General features: G+C 41.1%; 1 protein-coding gene across 1 annotated transcript in view; it reads right to left on the reverse strand.

The window, feature by feature from the left end:
- grin2ab (glutamate receptor, ionotropic, N-methyl D-aspartate 2A, b) overlaps positions 1-13777 on the reverse strand; it is a 332876-nt gene that overhangs the window by 13135 nt on the left and 305964 nt on the right. Inside the window, exons 14-18 of the mRNA XM_057843566.1 lie at positions 12577-12806; positions 9763-9923; positions 5864-6051; positions 5247-5485; positions 713-896 (exon numbers count right to left, since the gene is read on the reverse strand). Coding sequence (XP_057699549.1) covers positions 713-896; positions 5247-5485; positions 5864-6051; positions 9763-9923; positions 12577-12806 — 1002 coding nt within the window. The remainder of the gene's footprint in view (positions 1-712; positions 897-5246; positions 5486-5863; positions 6052-9762; positions 9924-12576; positions 12807-13777) is intronic.

Genomic DNA, 13777 nt, shown 5'->3' on the forward strand with positions numbered 1-13777 from the left:
AAGATTAAGCCTAATGTCAAAAATTCTGAACTTCCCCTTTAGCTTTGTCTTAAAAGAGTTGGGAGCCCAAACCATATTTGAAACCCTAACTTGTAACACAAGGCATAATTTAAAAATATCACCTAGGATTTAAACCCTAATTTAAAACCTGGGTCATACCTCAAGACCCAAATTTGGAACTCTAAATTTGTCTTCAAACCATGATTTATACTCATAACCGTACTTTGAAAGTTTGATACTTTAATACTTTAAAACATTAACCTCTCTTGGACACTACAATTAGGGTTGGAAACTCAATTTAACAAAAAACTTCACTTGAAATCCACGTTTAAATGGCAAGTTCAATTGGCTTGAAACATCACTTTGACACTCAATCACTCTTAAACTTAAACTGAGAAACTAACTCAAACTTCAAACACTTATTTTAAATCGTATCCCAGACTTTCTGAAAACTGACACTTATTCAAAACCCTACTTTTAAACTTTTGCCTTTGTTTGAGACCATAACTAGTGATTGTAACCTCACTTTAAATCCCTAAATCCTATTTTGAAACCATAACTCATTTTAAAGCGTACCCCTTAACCCCAACTCTGACCTGAAACAATACTTTGAAACCCGAATCCAGACTTGAAATCTAACTTCAAAATCCTAAAGCTAAACTCAAGCACAATCACAAGTCCTCCCAACCCCACATGTGTTAAGATGTAAGACCTTTTCCCGTCATGACATCGAGGATGCTGGGCTGCAGCAGCACTGTGTTGCGTTTGGGCGACGACATAGCGATGGATTTGGCCGATTTGAGCAGGTGTAGCATGTTGGCCTGAGGGCTGAAGTCCAGCTCGGGTGCTTTTTTCTTCATGTCGATGTGAACACCGTGGATGCAGCTCCAAATGCCCTAAAGTAAAAAAGGTGGCAAAAGCAGAGACACTTAAAGAGAAGCAAGACTTTTTGGGCTCTCTTTGGGTTTAATTGAGGCAATGATGTCAGCACATGACGCCTTTGAGTGCAAGGAGATGTTCCTCCTCCAGACACTTAACCTCCACGCCATCACACTGTCACACACATAGGCACACTTTTTGTAAAACACTTGATGTGTGAAATGCTGTTCGTCTGGAATAAAAGCTCTGCTACACCCGTACGACACATGAATAATGAACACTAGATGTGGTCACTGTGTTTTTACGTGTGCATAAGTGTGAGTGCGCTTGTGCATACGCCACGCCTGCATTTTCCCCAAAACGTGATGCATACCCTACTTCTCATTTGAAGCCCTGAATTTAAAAAAATGTTAGTACTCTACTCTACTCTCTCCGTAAGTCGAAATGGTTGTATGTAGCAGAATTTTCCAATAAGAATACATTATAACTCCATAAATTCATTCCACAGCCCGAAAACCTACACTAAATCCTTAAGAAATGCTGCTGGTACTATTGCAAATAGAAATTACACAGAGCAAAACAAATACATTATGGAATTAAAATTGGAATAATAAGATAATAATAGTAATAATAACAATAATAATCATAATAATTATACCTGAAATAATGTAACGAATCGGGTTCTAATGTGGCGGATGTGTTTTGTGTGGTGTACCTGAATGCACTGCATGGCTGACTTGACAGAATGAGAGGGGGACTTTTTACTTTCACTTTGTTCAGCTGCGGCAGACAGTAGGCATGTTGTGTTGCATAAGTTCTGAAATAAATTATTAAAAACCTGACGAAGCTGACAATTTTTGGGAGTTGTTACCACAATAATAATTGTCACCTTAACTTATAAGGACTGGCGAATGGATGTCGAAGGAGGACCATCAACATCGTAGACATTCTACGGCCGTATTGTCGAGCCAGTTCACGGACGGTCATTTGTTTCTATCATTTCCATCTTCATTTCAATAGTAAGCCTCACCTTTTTGCTTTTTTTCATCACCTGCACTACATTCTTGGAACCCATGTTGAGTTCTCTCCATAAGCGGATTTTGCGGGGGGGGCAGGCCCCCCTTGGTGACAGAGAAGTGTCACTGCATGCAATTGACTTTCCTATATACGATTTTAAAATAAACTGTAAAAATAAAATATTGTCGATTAAAGTTGTAAAGCAATAAAATAAACAGCAAAAAAGAATGAAATGAACAAAATAAAAATTATAACTGGTCAAAATTATTTTTCAAACAGATCACGTGACGACTGTAATGATATGAACAAATCGAATCTGCATGTTTGATTAGTAATGTCTGCTCGTCACTGCACACGGAGGTCAGAGATACGCAGCGAACTTGAGACAGCTGATAAACAGCACGCCAGTGGACAGTTAATGTTGATGATGCCTCTATTCTGTTCTCTGACTAAAGATCTGTCAGTCAAACCTTTCAGTAAGTTGTCTTATACAAGAAACCCACAAAGTAACAAAACTAGCAACTTAGACGGTCATTTGCTTTGCTTAGCTAAATCCACCTGAGGAATGAAGAGGCAAGACGGATATAGCCTATGTAATTTTTTTTTAAAACCCAAGCTTTCAAAAGCGACAACATCTACTGAGCAAGAACCAAGGATTGAAAATGTGGACCATGAAAAGCCAGAGAGCACCGAGTTTCAATTTGCCCCACTAAAGACGCTAATTGTACAACAAATTTTGCACCCTTATAATATTTTGCTCCCACAGCTGTTGTGGCGGTGAATAAGCCCTCTTTCACATTCAATTGGATTCTCAATGTTATCCACAGGTGCTAAGTAACCAAGTAACATCGTAAACATACATGTTCCACACGAATATGGCGTAAATTGAAGCTTAACTACACGGCGAAGCCTTTTACAGGGATAGAGCGGCGTGCTGTTGTCGTACAGCTAACATGGCAGAATGTGTCTTGAGAACTTTTCTACATGTCAGTCCATGATCAAACGTAAGTAAATATTCCTTTATTTAAAGAAGGCTTGTAGTGTTTACTTTGTAAAAACTGTATTTGCGGCCATTAATAGCACAAAGCAATTTCTGATGGGTTGAAAAATTTGACAGTACACCTGTTGACTTCGGCGGGCGTAGCATATTCAATGGATGACGATCTTGGTGAAAAGTAGAGCTGTCCTAAGCAGCCTGATTTAGAATTCCCCTCAAAAATTATGGGAAACAAAAAAACACTTATTTTAATTTATTATTATATTATTCTTGGAAGTTAATTTTATTGCTGAAACTGCGTTTCGGGTCTCATCAACATTTTGTGCCCCCTCTACCCCAAAAGTCAAACTCCGCCTATGGTTCTCTCACAAGTCAGTCTTGCGGGAAAACAAAGAAACTGCGGCGCTGTCATAAATCGTCGTATTTCGAGCATGTCGTCAGATGTAGAAACAAATGGCGAGTCAAATTTTACGTCGGATGTCGAAAAGATCGTATCGTATCGTATGTTGAGGTATCACTGTATTTACCTTATTTTAAAGCCCCTACATTTATTTAGTTTTTTTTTTTTAATCCCGCGCCATGAAAACGAGTGACCTCCGGCAACAGTCTCGAGTTGAGAAAGAGGACGCTGTGACGTGTACGGACGAAGGAGTCCTCTTCACTATACAGCCGTACTGTTGTATGAGAAGGACTAAGGATTCACCTGATTTTGCGGATTAATACGTTTATTTTTCGCATCACGCCAGCCAAACGGCCGCAGAAAAATCTTGCTGTATGAAGGAGAGGCGTGTGTTCCTTTTTGGGGTTTCAAAAGGTTCCCATTCACCGGTGGATATTGGCCAAAACAAGCCCTACTACTGTGGGACCATGGCACTTACGGGGAAGTGAGTAAACATCGTGTTTGTATTATGTCAAATACTGTGATCATTTTAATAGGTAGGTGGCTTGCATTTTATGGCTGACATGCTCCTTGTCTCCTCGGCCGACGACCGGCGGCTTGTCGCACATCCCCCCCGCCGGGAGAGCACTATACTTGGCTTATTGCTCTCTTCATGTGCCCGGTGTTCTGTCAAATTTGTGTTAAAAATAGCCGCAAATACAACGATTACAAAGTAAACACTATAAATTTTCTTTAAATAGAGGACTACTTACGTTTGATCATAGATGGGCATGTAAAAAGCTCTCCTCATACACATTAGCTGCAAATGTTAGCTGCACAACAACTGCAGCCGCTCTCATATGACTCTCTGTTTATGTCTTCGCCGTGTAGTAAAGCATTATTTTGCCATATTCGTGTTGACCATTTGGCAGCTATGCGCTCCTCCGACATCGGCCGGTTTGTTTGGCGGTCATTGTCCAGCTGCTTCCCCGGCGAGCTCTCCTGTCCGTAGTAGCAGGGGACCGAGCTGTAAATTGCTCTCCGCCGGGTGGGTTGGCGATCGGCGAAGACAATCGACAACCAGTCGTCATGTGAAATGATCCGTGCTAGTAATGTATGATTTTCCGCTTCGAAGACTTTGAAACATCACTCGGTTTGGGTTAGCATGTCGGCTAGCTGTCACGCCTCTTGTTTTGTTTACATTCTCCGAAGCCGGGGAAGGGAAATGACATAAGCCCGATTTAGGTTACATAAAATATCGTTCGGGGGGTGTGACAGTAAAGGTGAAGTCGACAGTTTTGACCATTATGGAGTAATTTTGCCATGTCGTCCTGAATAAATGCATTTTTATTATTTCATATTCCATTTTGCACAAGACTGTTATTTGTCATGACCATGCCATTTATTTAGCTATTGGGGAAAAATACTTGGATAAAAAGAATATACTGTAAAAATATTGGCGTAGAGAGACTGAAACAATGACATTTTGAGGCTCTCTTCATCGCGTTTTCCTCCTTGAGAATAATTCCCCCTCAATGGGCTGCATACTAAACCAGATGAAATCGTGACTCCGCTGACGTCATCCGCCTGTTGGGGACGCTAGAGCCCTATAATGGTAGGCGTGGCAAATCGGCAGATTAAAAGACTAATTTCTCGTCACCTGCGCTTTGCTAAATGGTTGTATATAGTCGAATCGTCTCAAAATATGATTCTAATTCACATAATAATCCTATTTAAGACTTTTTTTCTTGTGTCGTACGCACTTTAAATGACACTAACTTGTATAAAAATAGGCATTTGTGGTTCGCTGAAGAAGCTATAATTTAACTGATGTCTAAAAGGTCTTGTTAAAACATTATAGGCTGTTCTGGGTGTGATGAAGTTTCAGAGACACTTTTTTCCTGCGTCATCATCGACTTTTTTTCTCCTGTCGTACGCACTTTAAACCTCACTTTATGACAGATCCTCACTCACCCTGCTGATGGTAAAGAGCAGTCCGGGGCGTCCGGAGCAAACGCCAGTGAAGCAGTACCGCAAACGCCAGTAGAAGAGATGCTCGGAGATGAAGGTGAGGATGGAAAGACCCATGGCGGTGGCCAGCATGTAGAAGACGCCGGCCATGTTGTCCACGTCCAGTTGACTAGACATCACCTCGTTTTTCTCATTGTGGCAAATGCCCGTCAGCCACTGTGCCTCCAGCTCCTCCATTTCGCCTGCGCCATTGAATTCAAAACAGGACGGGAAAACAAGAAAGATTGAGGGAGGTAAAAAGCAATTGCCAGAAAACAAAGGCAAAAAGGGAATTGAAAAGGGTAAAAAGCAGGCGAGGGGAGGGGGCTAATAAATAGATATGTAATGGAACGTCATTGGGAGGAGGCAAAGGAATTGTTAGTGATGGATTGATCATGAATGATCATCACAGTGTGTGTACGGTGCGGTTAAGAAGCACTTTAGTGCTTTTGCCATTGTGATTTGTGTCTGGTCAGTTTCTTGAAGGGCTGCCACACTGCACACACACACACATGAAGAGGCAGTAATGATGATGAATCATTGCATTTGGAGGCGTAGGGGTTAATGCACAGCTAACGGACCGTCGCCAATGATGCCAAGGATGGCGAGGTCCACCAGCCTCTTCCAATAGGAGCCCTTCTGCAGCGCGATGCCGTATCCGGTGGTGGCAAAGATGTAGCCGCTGCCGATTGTCACCAGCTTGCAGCCGTCATCTCGGCCAGCCATGTAGTTGAGCACCGCCGCGTCGTAGATGAATGCATCCAGCTTCCTGCCCATAAACACCCAAAAAACGGACACATGGAAGTTGCAATCATAGATACCACCTTGAAAACGTCATCAAGCGTTACATAAAAACACCATAGGAAAAAAAGATACCAGATTTAAGGGACTCTGCGGCCAAGATGGTTCATTTTTCATGAACTAACTCACCTTCTGTATTTTTTGCTCAGGGAAAATTAAATTGGAACTCATTTTTAATGTCATCACTGCAACTTTGGAGCAATGGTGTAATGTCAGCAGAGAAACTGGAGATATTTTTTTACATGAGAAAAAGCCTCATTTATGTCTCTTATAATGTTTAAAACCTGCAATAGATGGTCACCAAGCTGTGTACATCTCTACTTGTAATCACTTCAATCTCAGAAAATATCCCAATAATAAGCCTCTCCATGCATTTACTATAAGAGGATTAATGAATGAGAAACTGGGTGGATGCTTCATCTACTCAATTGCTTATAAAGCCGGTGGATAATATACTTTTGCACACTGCTCCTTGGTCGTTCTGGGAAAGCAGCAGTCTAGCTGTTTTTCGCGATTGAAGTAGGAATGAGAAAACGTGCACACTGATTTGAGGGACGTTCAGTCACGGGATCATTCAAATGTACTAGTACACTGTTAGTGGCATGCTGACAATGACTCAATTTCACCCAAGAGTAGGGTTGGGCATCGAGCATTGAGCATCGATGGGACCCAGTTCTAACACTCCGGTTCTCCCGGAACCGTTCGAATTTTTAAATTTCAATTCCATGTTTCGATGCCCTGACCGCCGAGTGGGGGAAAAAAATGCTGCCGAAAATCATGAAGAAGAACCCACAAGAAGGGCGTGTTTGTACATGGTGAGGTGGCGCTCAAAGGTTTGGCTAAATTTTACAAAAAAAAAAAAAAATGACAGTCAGCTCTGTGCAACATTTACAACACAACTATACCATGCAAAGGTGGCTGCACGAACAATCACGCACAACCGGCTTCATGTAATATAGCCTAAGTGCCAAGTGTAAAGCTAGCTGAGTGCTACGTAGTTGACACGCTGCGCCGTCAGAACCAGCTAAGTAAAACAACACATTACGTCTGCCTTCTGCTGTCCCAGCGACCCGACCCCAGATTAGGCAGTAGATGATGGATGGATGGAATCGTATGAGAATAAATTGTATTATTACGTCGGGCTATGGTCGATATCACATGTAAATAGAACAAGATGCGAAATGACAGACTTGGCGGTGTTAGTAATCAGCCGCCATCTTAAAACAGTAGACGCCTCCGTTAAAACCTGATATTTATATACAAGTTAAAAATAACCCTGTGAGAAGTTCATATAATTCATAAATTTCATATTAATTGTATTAATAATAATAAAAAAAATTAAATTCATATATATATAATAATAATTTTTTAAAAAATCGAGAAGTTAAGACATTAATAAAAATTAAGAAATTTTGAACTATAGATTTTTTGACCCTGCCCTTTTTTTTTTTTTTTTTTTTTTTTGATCCTGCCTCTTAAAAGAATCAAAATCCAGAATAGTTCGGAACTGGTATCGAAACATGGAACCGGAATCGGAACTGGAATCGTTCAATTTCAAACGATGCCCAACCCTACCCAAGAGGTTCAAAGTTTTCCCAATTTTTTTATCCTTTGGGAATTTCTGCCATCTGATCTGTTCTTTTAGTGTGTTGCTACCTCTAACCACAATTTGTATTTGCTTAAATATTTTCAATTTGTAAGAAAAAACGCATCTTGTTCAAGAGAAATCACAGGGCAGTTCTACAGTATTCCCTGCAGTGACGTCAGCAGGCTGACAATCCGACACGATGATGGTTTTCTTTTGGATTGCTAGCAACAATGGACTTTTTTCATTTATCTTGTTAAGGCAACTAGTCAGTTTGTAAAAGTAAAAGTTGTTTCGTTGCTGACAATGGCAATAAAGTTCTATTCTATTCTATTCTATTCTATTCTATTCTATTCTATTCTATTCTATTCTATTCTATTCTATTCTATTCTATTCTAAAATTGGTTTTTAAAGTAAAAAGTACCACCTCATGTTTGTATTCAAGTAAAGTACAGTGATACCGCTACGTACGAAGTTAATTCGTTCCAGGACCTTGTTTGTAAGTCGAAACGGTCAGCCCAAAAACCTACACTAAATCATTAATAAATACTGCTGGTATGATTACCGGTACAAATGGCAATTACACATGGCAAAACAAATAAATTATAAATAAATACATAGAATAATTAATAATTTAATAACACAAATAATTCCTGTAATAATGTAACGAATCGGGTTCTAATGTTGCGGACGTGTACTTGAACGCACCGTGTGGCTGACGTGACGTGACGTGACAGAGAGAGGGAGTGGGTGCGGTTGAGAGTGTACTTTCACTTTTTAATGTTTTGTTGAGAACACTGTCAACTGCGGCGAACAGTAGGCATTTTGTGTTGGATAAGTTCTGAAATATATGATAAAAACCTGACAAAGCTGGCGATTTCTTTGGCAAAGTTGCCACAATAATAATCGTCACCTTAACCTATAGACTGGCGAATGGTGGTTGGAGGAGGACCGTGGAAATAGTCGACATTCTACGGCTGTATTGTTGAGCCGGTTCATGGATGCGCACCCCACGCTCATAATTCTCTATCATTTATATCTTCATTTCAATGGTAAGCGTCACCCTTTTCCTTGTTTCACCACCTGTACCAACCTTTTTGAAACCTGTGTTAATTTCTCCCACAAGAAGATCTGCCTTGCGTCCGTCTGCGGTGCTGTCATGTCGTCGTACTTCGGGCATGTCGTCAGATGTAGAAACAAATGGCGAGTCAAATTTTACGTCAGATGTCGAAAAGATCATGTGTTGAAGCGATCGTATGTCGAGGTACCACTGTACAGATACGCTCCACAAAAAATGCAGTTAAGTAGAGTAGGGAAGTACTTTTACTTCGTTATAAATACATTCCACCGTTGTATTTTGTTGTATTCTTGGAGAGTCCAAATGTAAACGGCCCCGGGTCAGTTTGAACCAGAACAAAATTAAAACTTTATACCAGAACATTTGAAATTGAAGCAGGGGGTCTGAGAACAAGGTCCAAGCCCTGGTCCAGATGCTATATATTTTTTTTGTACAGAGCTCCTTTAACCTTTTCTCGTATGTTTCAAGAGGGATGGGGACCACTAGAAGATTCTTTGTCTCGAACTGTCACCTTGTTTTTTGGAATGTTTTTCCAATTTTTTTTTGTATTTTGAGTTAATGTCACAACAGCTTTTACTTTTCACTAGACCATTCAGTCTATAACAAGGCAATTAGGGAAGAGGACATACATCTTTTCTAGAAATTAGAAATGTATTTAATTTCTTTTCTTTTCACATGACTGATAGTCAAGTTGACCCGGATTTACAGAGAAACGTACTAAGAATACTTAAATATTCTCAAGTACATTTCAAGCTGAAGCAGGGCTACTAGAAACCAGGTCAAAGTCCACTTTTTTTCCTGTAGAATTGATGTGCCAGTACATTTTTAAAATGGGTCAATATGAACTAAACTACAATTTCACTTTTCATTACCACTGAATTGAGGGGTGTAAGTCCATGAGACCAACACTTTAATTTCAAATTTTTCCCTCCTGAGTATTAAAACATTTTAAACAACTCAATTTGAACAACAGAACACGATTAATTTTTCTTCAAGTCTGGTTCTGGCAATCTTACCCGGTTTTGAGGCTCACGAGGGCATCTTGCACTCCAGTCTGGTGGTACTTGGTCATATACTGGTGCATGTCTGGATAGTTTTTGCGGATGTTGCGCTCCGTGCTTCCGTTGGGCACAGTGCCGAATCGGAAGGGCGGCGAGTACGAGTAGGGACTCTGAAACTGCAAAAGTACAAGGTGATCAGTCATCAGCATTGTTGTAGGTCCTGTGTAGTGTTTCAAGCTTCTGCTGACGCACTCATTTATTTCTGCACTGTGTGTGTGTTTGCAAGCTAAGTGGCCAAAGTTCTGCCCAATGAAAGTTAAACTGAGCGTGCCCTCCGCTTTGTAAAATGCTTCAATTTAGCAACAATTCTGAGGAGGTGGCTGAATGACCACACATGGAAGTCCATGATGAGTAAAATTCTCTAGTAAATGTGTTATTAATTTTAATTTTTCATAACATTTCAGCTTGACCTAAAGGATGGGCTCCTTATGGTATTTAGGTTGTTATGTTGGTTAATGTGTTTTGTCAATAACGCTGACAACTGGGCTAAGGGTTTATTTTGTGGGTGCACTTCATGCCATTGTTCAAGTGGGCACTCCCAAATATGTACAGCGGGATGTGAGAATGAGTATAGTGAAAAGGTGTGTGGTTGGAAAGTCTGTTTGTGCATTTGTACAGGTGTGCTAGGAAACTGTTTAATCAGAACCAAGAGTTACACTCAGGTGGGAAAACTTTACTTACATCGCATTTTACACAGACAGCACCACAAAGTGCTTTAGATGGAAAGTTAACATTTATGTAAACATTCCAACATCAATAGATTTCAGAGCCTTGCTGCCAGCCCCCTGGGAGCAATATAGGGTTCAGTCACTGTCTTGCTTTTGAACACTTGGACAGTGGACAGGTGGACCTGAGATTTGAAGCACTCACTTTTAGTTCAATGGACAACCTCCTCTAACAACTGCCCCACAGAGGAAGGTGCACAATCAGAGAGCCTACTCGCATCATGGATTTGTACTTTACATTTGTATTTATTTATTTACAAATTTGAATAAAGTCAATATCTTATTTTTATTTATTTGATATTTTTCCCTGAATAAAAATTAGCGTATTTTCAACACTATAAGGTGCATTGGAGTAGTATAAGGCGCACCTTCAATGAATGGCCTATTTTGAAACTGTTTTCATATATAGGGCGCACCGCATTTTAAGGCGCAGTGGTAGTAGTGGTTGGGTTTGTGTTATACATTCACTAAATGGTGCTGCGCTAAAGGGAATGTCATGCCATGATAAAATAATATTGATCAATATATAAGGCGCATCGGATTATAAGGCGCACTGTCTTCTTTTGAGAAAAGGCTTTTAGGTGCACCTTATAGTGCAGAAAATATGGTACATTTTCATTTTCTTAGCCATATACCGTAATTTCCCGAATATAACGCGCACTTTTTTGCACAAAATCAACTTGTAAAATCATGGTGCGCATTATAAAAGGGTAGAGGGATGGAGACAAAAAAAAATAAAAAATAAATAAATAATATATATATATATATATATATATATATATAAACCGATTTGTTTTATTGACACGACCATGTTGTGTTGAAGAAATGTATGCGGCGATCCGTTGTCGACCATTACGGTACGTGACGTCACCATTTTGTTTCGGTTGTGGCGAGCTAGGGAAGGAGTCGGAGGCGGAGTATCAAACAACGGAGCTAATCCGCGTTGCTTTATTGACATTTAGGCTGCAACAAAATAGGGTCGCAATGTCTGTCTCACATGCAACCCGCGGAATATAACTATCTTTCCGGCTGTTCCCTCAACAAAATACCTCCCCCCGGGAACTATAATTAGGGTGCGCCTTATATTCGGGACATTACGGTAATAAGAAAAGCTTATAAACATTTCTCAATCTCAATGTTTTGTTTTCAAATAATAAAGTTGACCCTTTTATTATTATTATTGTTATATATTATATACATTATTATTTGTACATTTTCACATTATATAAAGTGAACATTTTATGGAATTATCTTTTTTCAATTTTTATTTTTTTAGATTTAAGTTTTAGATTAAAGAAAAACAGACTAAACAGATAAATTATCTAAACATCTTTTCCTCTGATGTAAAATCAAGGCTAACTGGTCTGAACTTCTTTAGTTGAAAGTAAGGCTATGATCATCACACTGCAGGGATCAATTCCGTTTTCTTTGCCCATATGCAACAAGCATCGTTTTTTTTTTTTTTTTTTTTTCATGAAATGTAAACAGTCCAATTCTGTTTTAGTTTTTTTCAAAGCCGGCCTGGGCAATTTTTTCCACATTCGTATGTGGAAAAAATTTGGGAGCCATCCGAATCCTCTGTAATTTTAACGCTATCTATACCATATCTGACCTATACATCATCAGCAAATGAAATACATCACCACTGTTCTACAAAAAAAAGAACAGATTTGAACGAGTGGTAGCGGACAAAGTTTAGCAAAAACCTTTTCCTTCTTGATACCATACATGAAGCTATCAGGTTGGCCCTGGTAGCAAAAAAGTGTGAGATCAGTTGTAGTTTGCATGCGTGTCACTTTCCGGCCACATTCTGTTCATACAGCGGGTTGCATGTGTTTTTGCAAAATTAAAATACGTACGTGTAAACCCCAAAAATCTGAATTAACGAAAATTAGAATTGGGCATCAAGCCCTGCGGTGTGAACGTAGCTTTAATTTTCGGTGAATGTGATGAAGCACCAAGTGCGGTGTGAATGTCAACGATGAATTCGACCAATGCCAGAACAATTAGGCTTAAAAAGAGATGTTCGGAGGGGATATGGTACCTTCTTGTCGGAGAGTCCGGTGACCTGGTCCACAAATTCCTCCTGGATCATGAAGGCGGCCAGGTTGGCAGTGTAAGAGGCCAAGAAGATGACAGCAAAGAAGGCCCACACAGACACAATGAACTTGCTGGTGGTGCCTTTGGGGTTCTGCACCGGAACAGAGTTGTTGAAGACCAGACCCCACAGCAGCCAAATGGCCTTGCCGATGGTGAACGACGGACCATGAGGATCTAAGAAGGAAAAAAAAAATTAGAGTCATAGTACTGGGAAATAATCATCTCTCATCTCATCTCATCTCATCATCTGGGTCACGGGGGCAGCAGCTTTAACAGGGAAGCCCAGACTTCCGTCTTCCCAGCCACTTCAACCAGCTCTTCCGGCGCGATCCCAAAGCGTTCCCAGGCCAGCCGAGAGACATAGTCTCTCCAGCATGTCCTGGGTCATCCCCGGGGCCTCCCGCCGGTGGGACATACCCGGAACAGCTCTGCAGGGAGGCGTCCTGGAGGCATCCGAACAAGATTCCAGAGCCACCTCAGCTGGTTCCTCTCGACGCGGAGGAGTAGCGGCTAGACGCCCAGTGCCTTCCTGATGACCGAGCTTCTCCCCCTGTCTCTAAGGGAGAGCTCGGACACCCAGCGGAGGAAACTCATTTCGGCCGCTTATATCCGGGATCTTGTTCTTTCGGTCACGACTCACAGCTCGTGACCATAGGTGAGGGTAGGGACGTAGATCGACTGGTAAATCGAGAGCTTTGCCTTTCGGCTCAGCTCCTTCTTCACCACTACAGACCGGTGCAGTGTCCTCAGTACTGCAGAAGCTGCACCGATCCGCCTGTCGATCTCCTGCTCCCTCCTACCCTCACTCGTGAACAAGACCCCAAGATACTTGAACTCCTCCACTTGGGGCAGGATCTCATCCCCAACCCGGAGAGGGCACTCCACCCTTTTCCGACTGAGGACCATGGTCCTGGATTTGGAGGTGCTGATCTTCATCCAAACCGCTTCACACTCGACTGCGAACCACTCAAATGAGAGTTGGAGGTCGCGGCTTGATGAAGCCAAAGGCACCACATCATCTGCAAAAAGCAGAGATGCAATGCTAAGGTCACCAAACCGGACGCCCTCAACACTTCGGCTGCACCTACAAATTCTGTCCATAATAATTATGAACAGAATCGGTGACAAAGGGCAGCTTTGGCGGA

This window comes from Corythoichthys intestinalis, chromosome 8 (genome assembly GCF_030265065.1).
Source record: "Corythoichthys intestinalis isolate RoL2023-P3 chromosome 8, ASM3026506v1, whole genome shotgun sequence".
Taxonomy (NCBI): Eukaryota; Metazoa; Chordata; class Actinopteri; order Syngnathiformes; family Syngnathidae; genus Corythoichthys; species Corythoichthys intestinalis.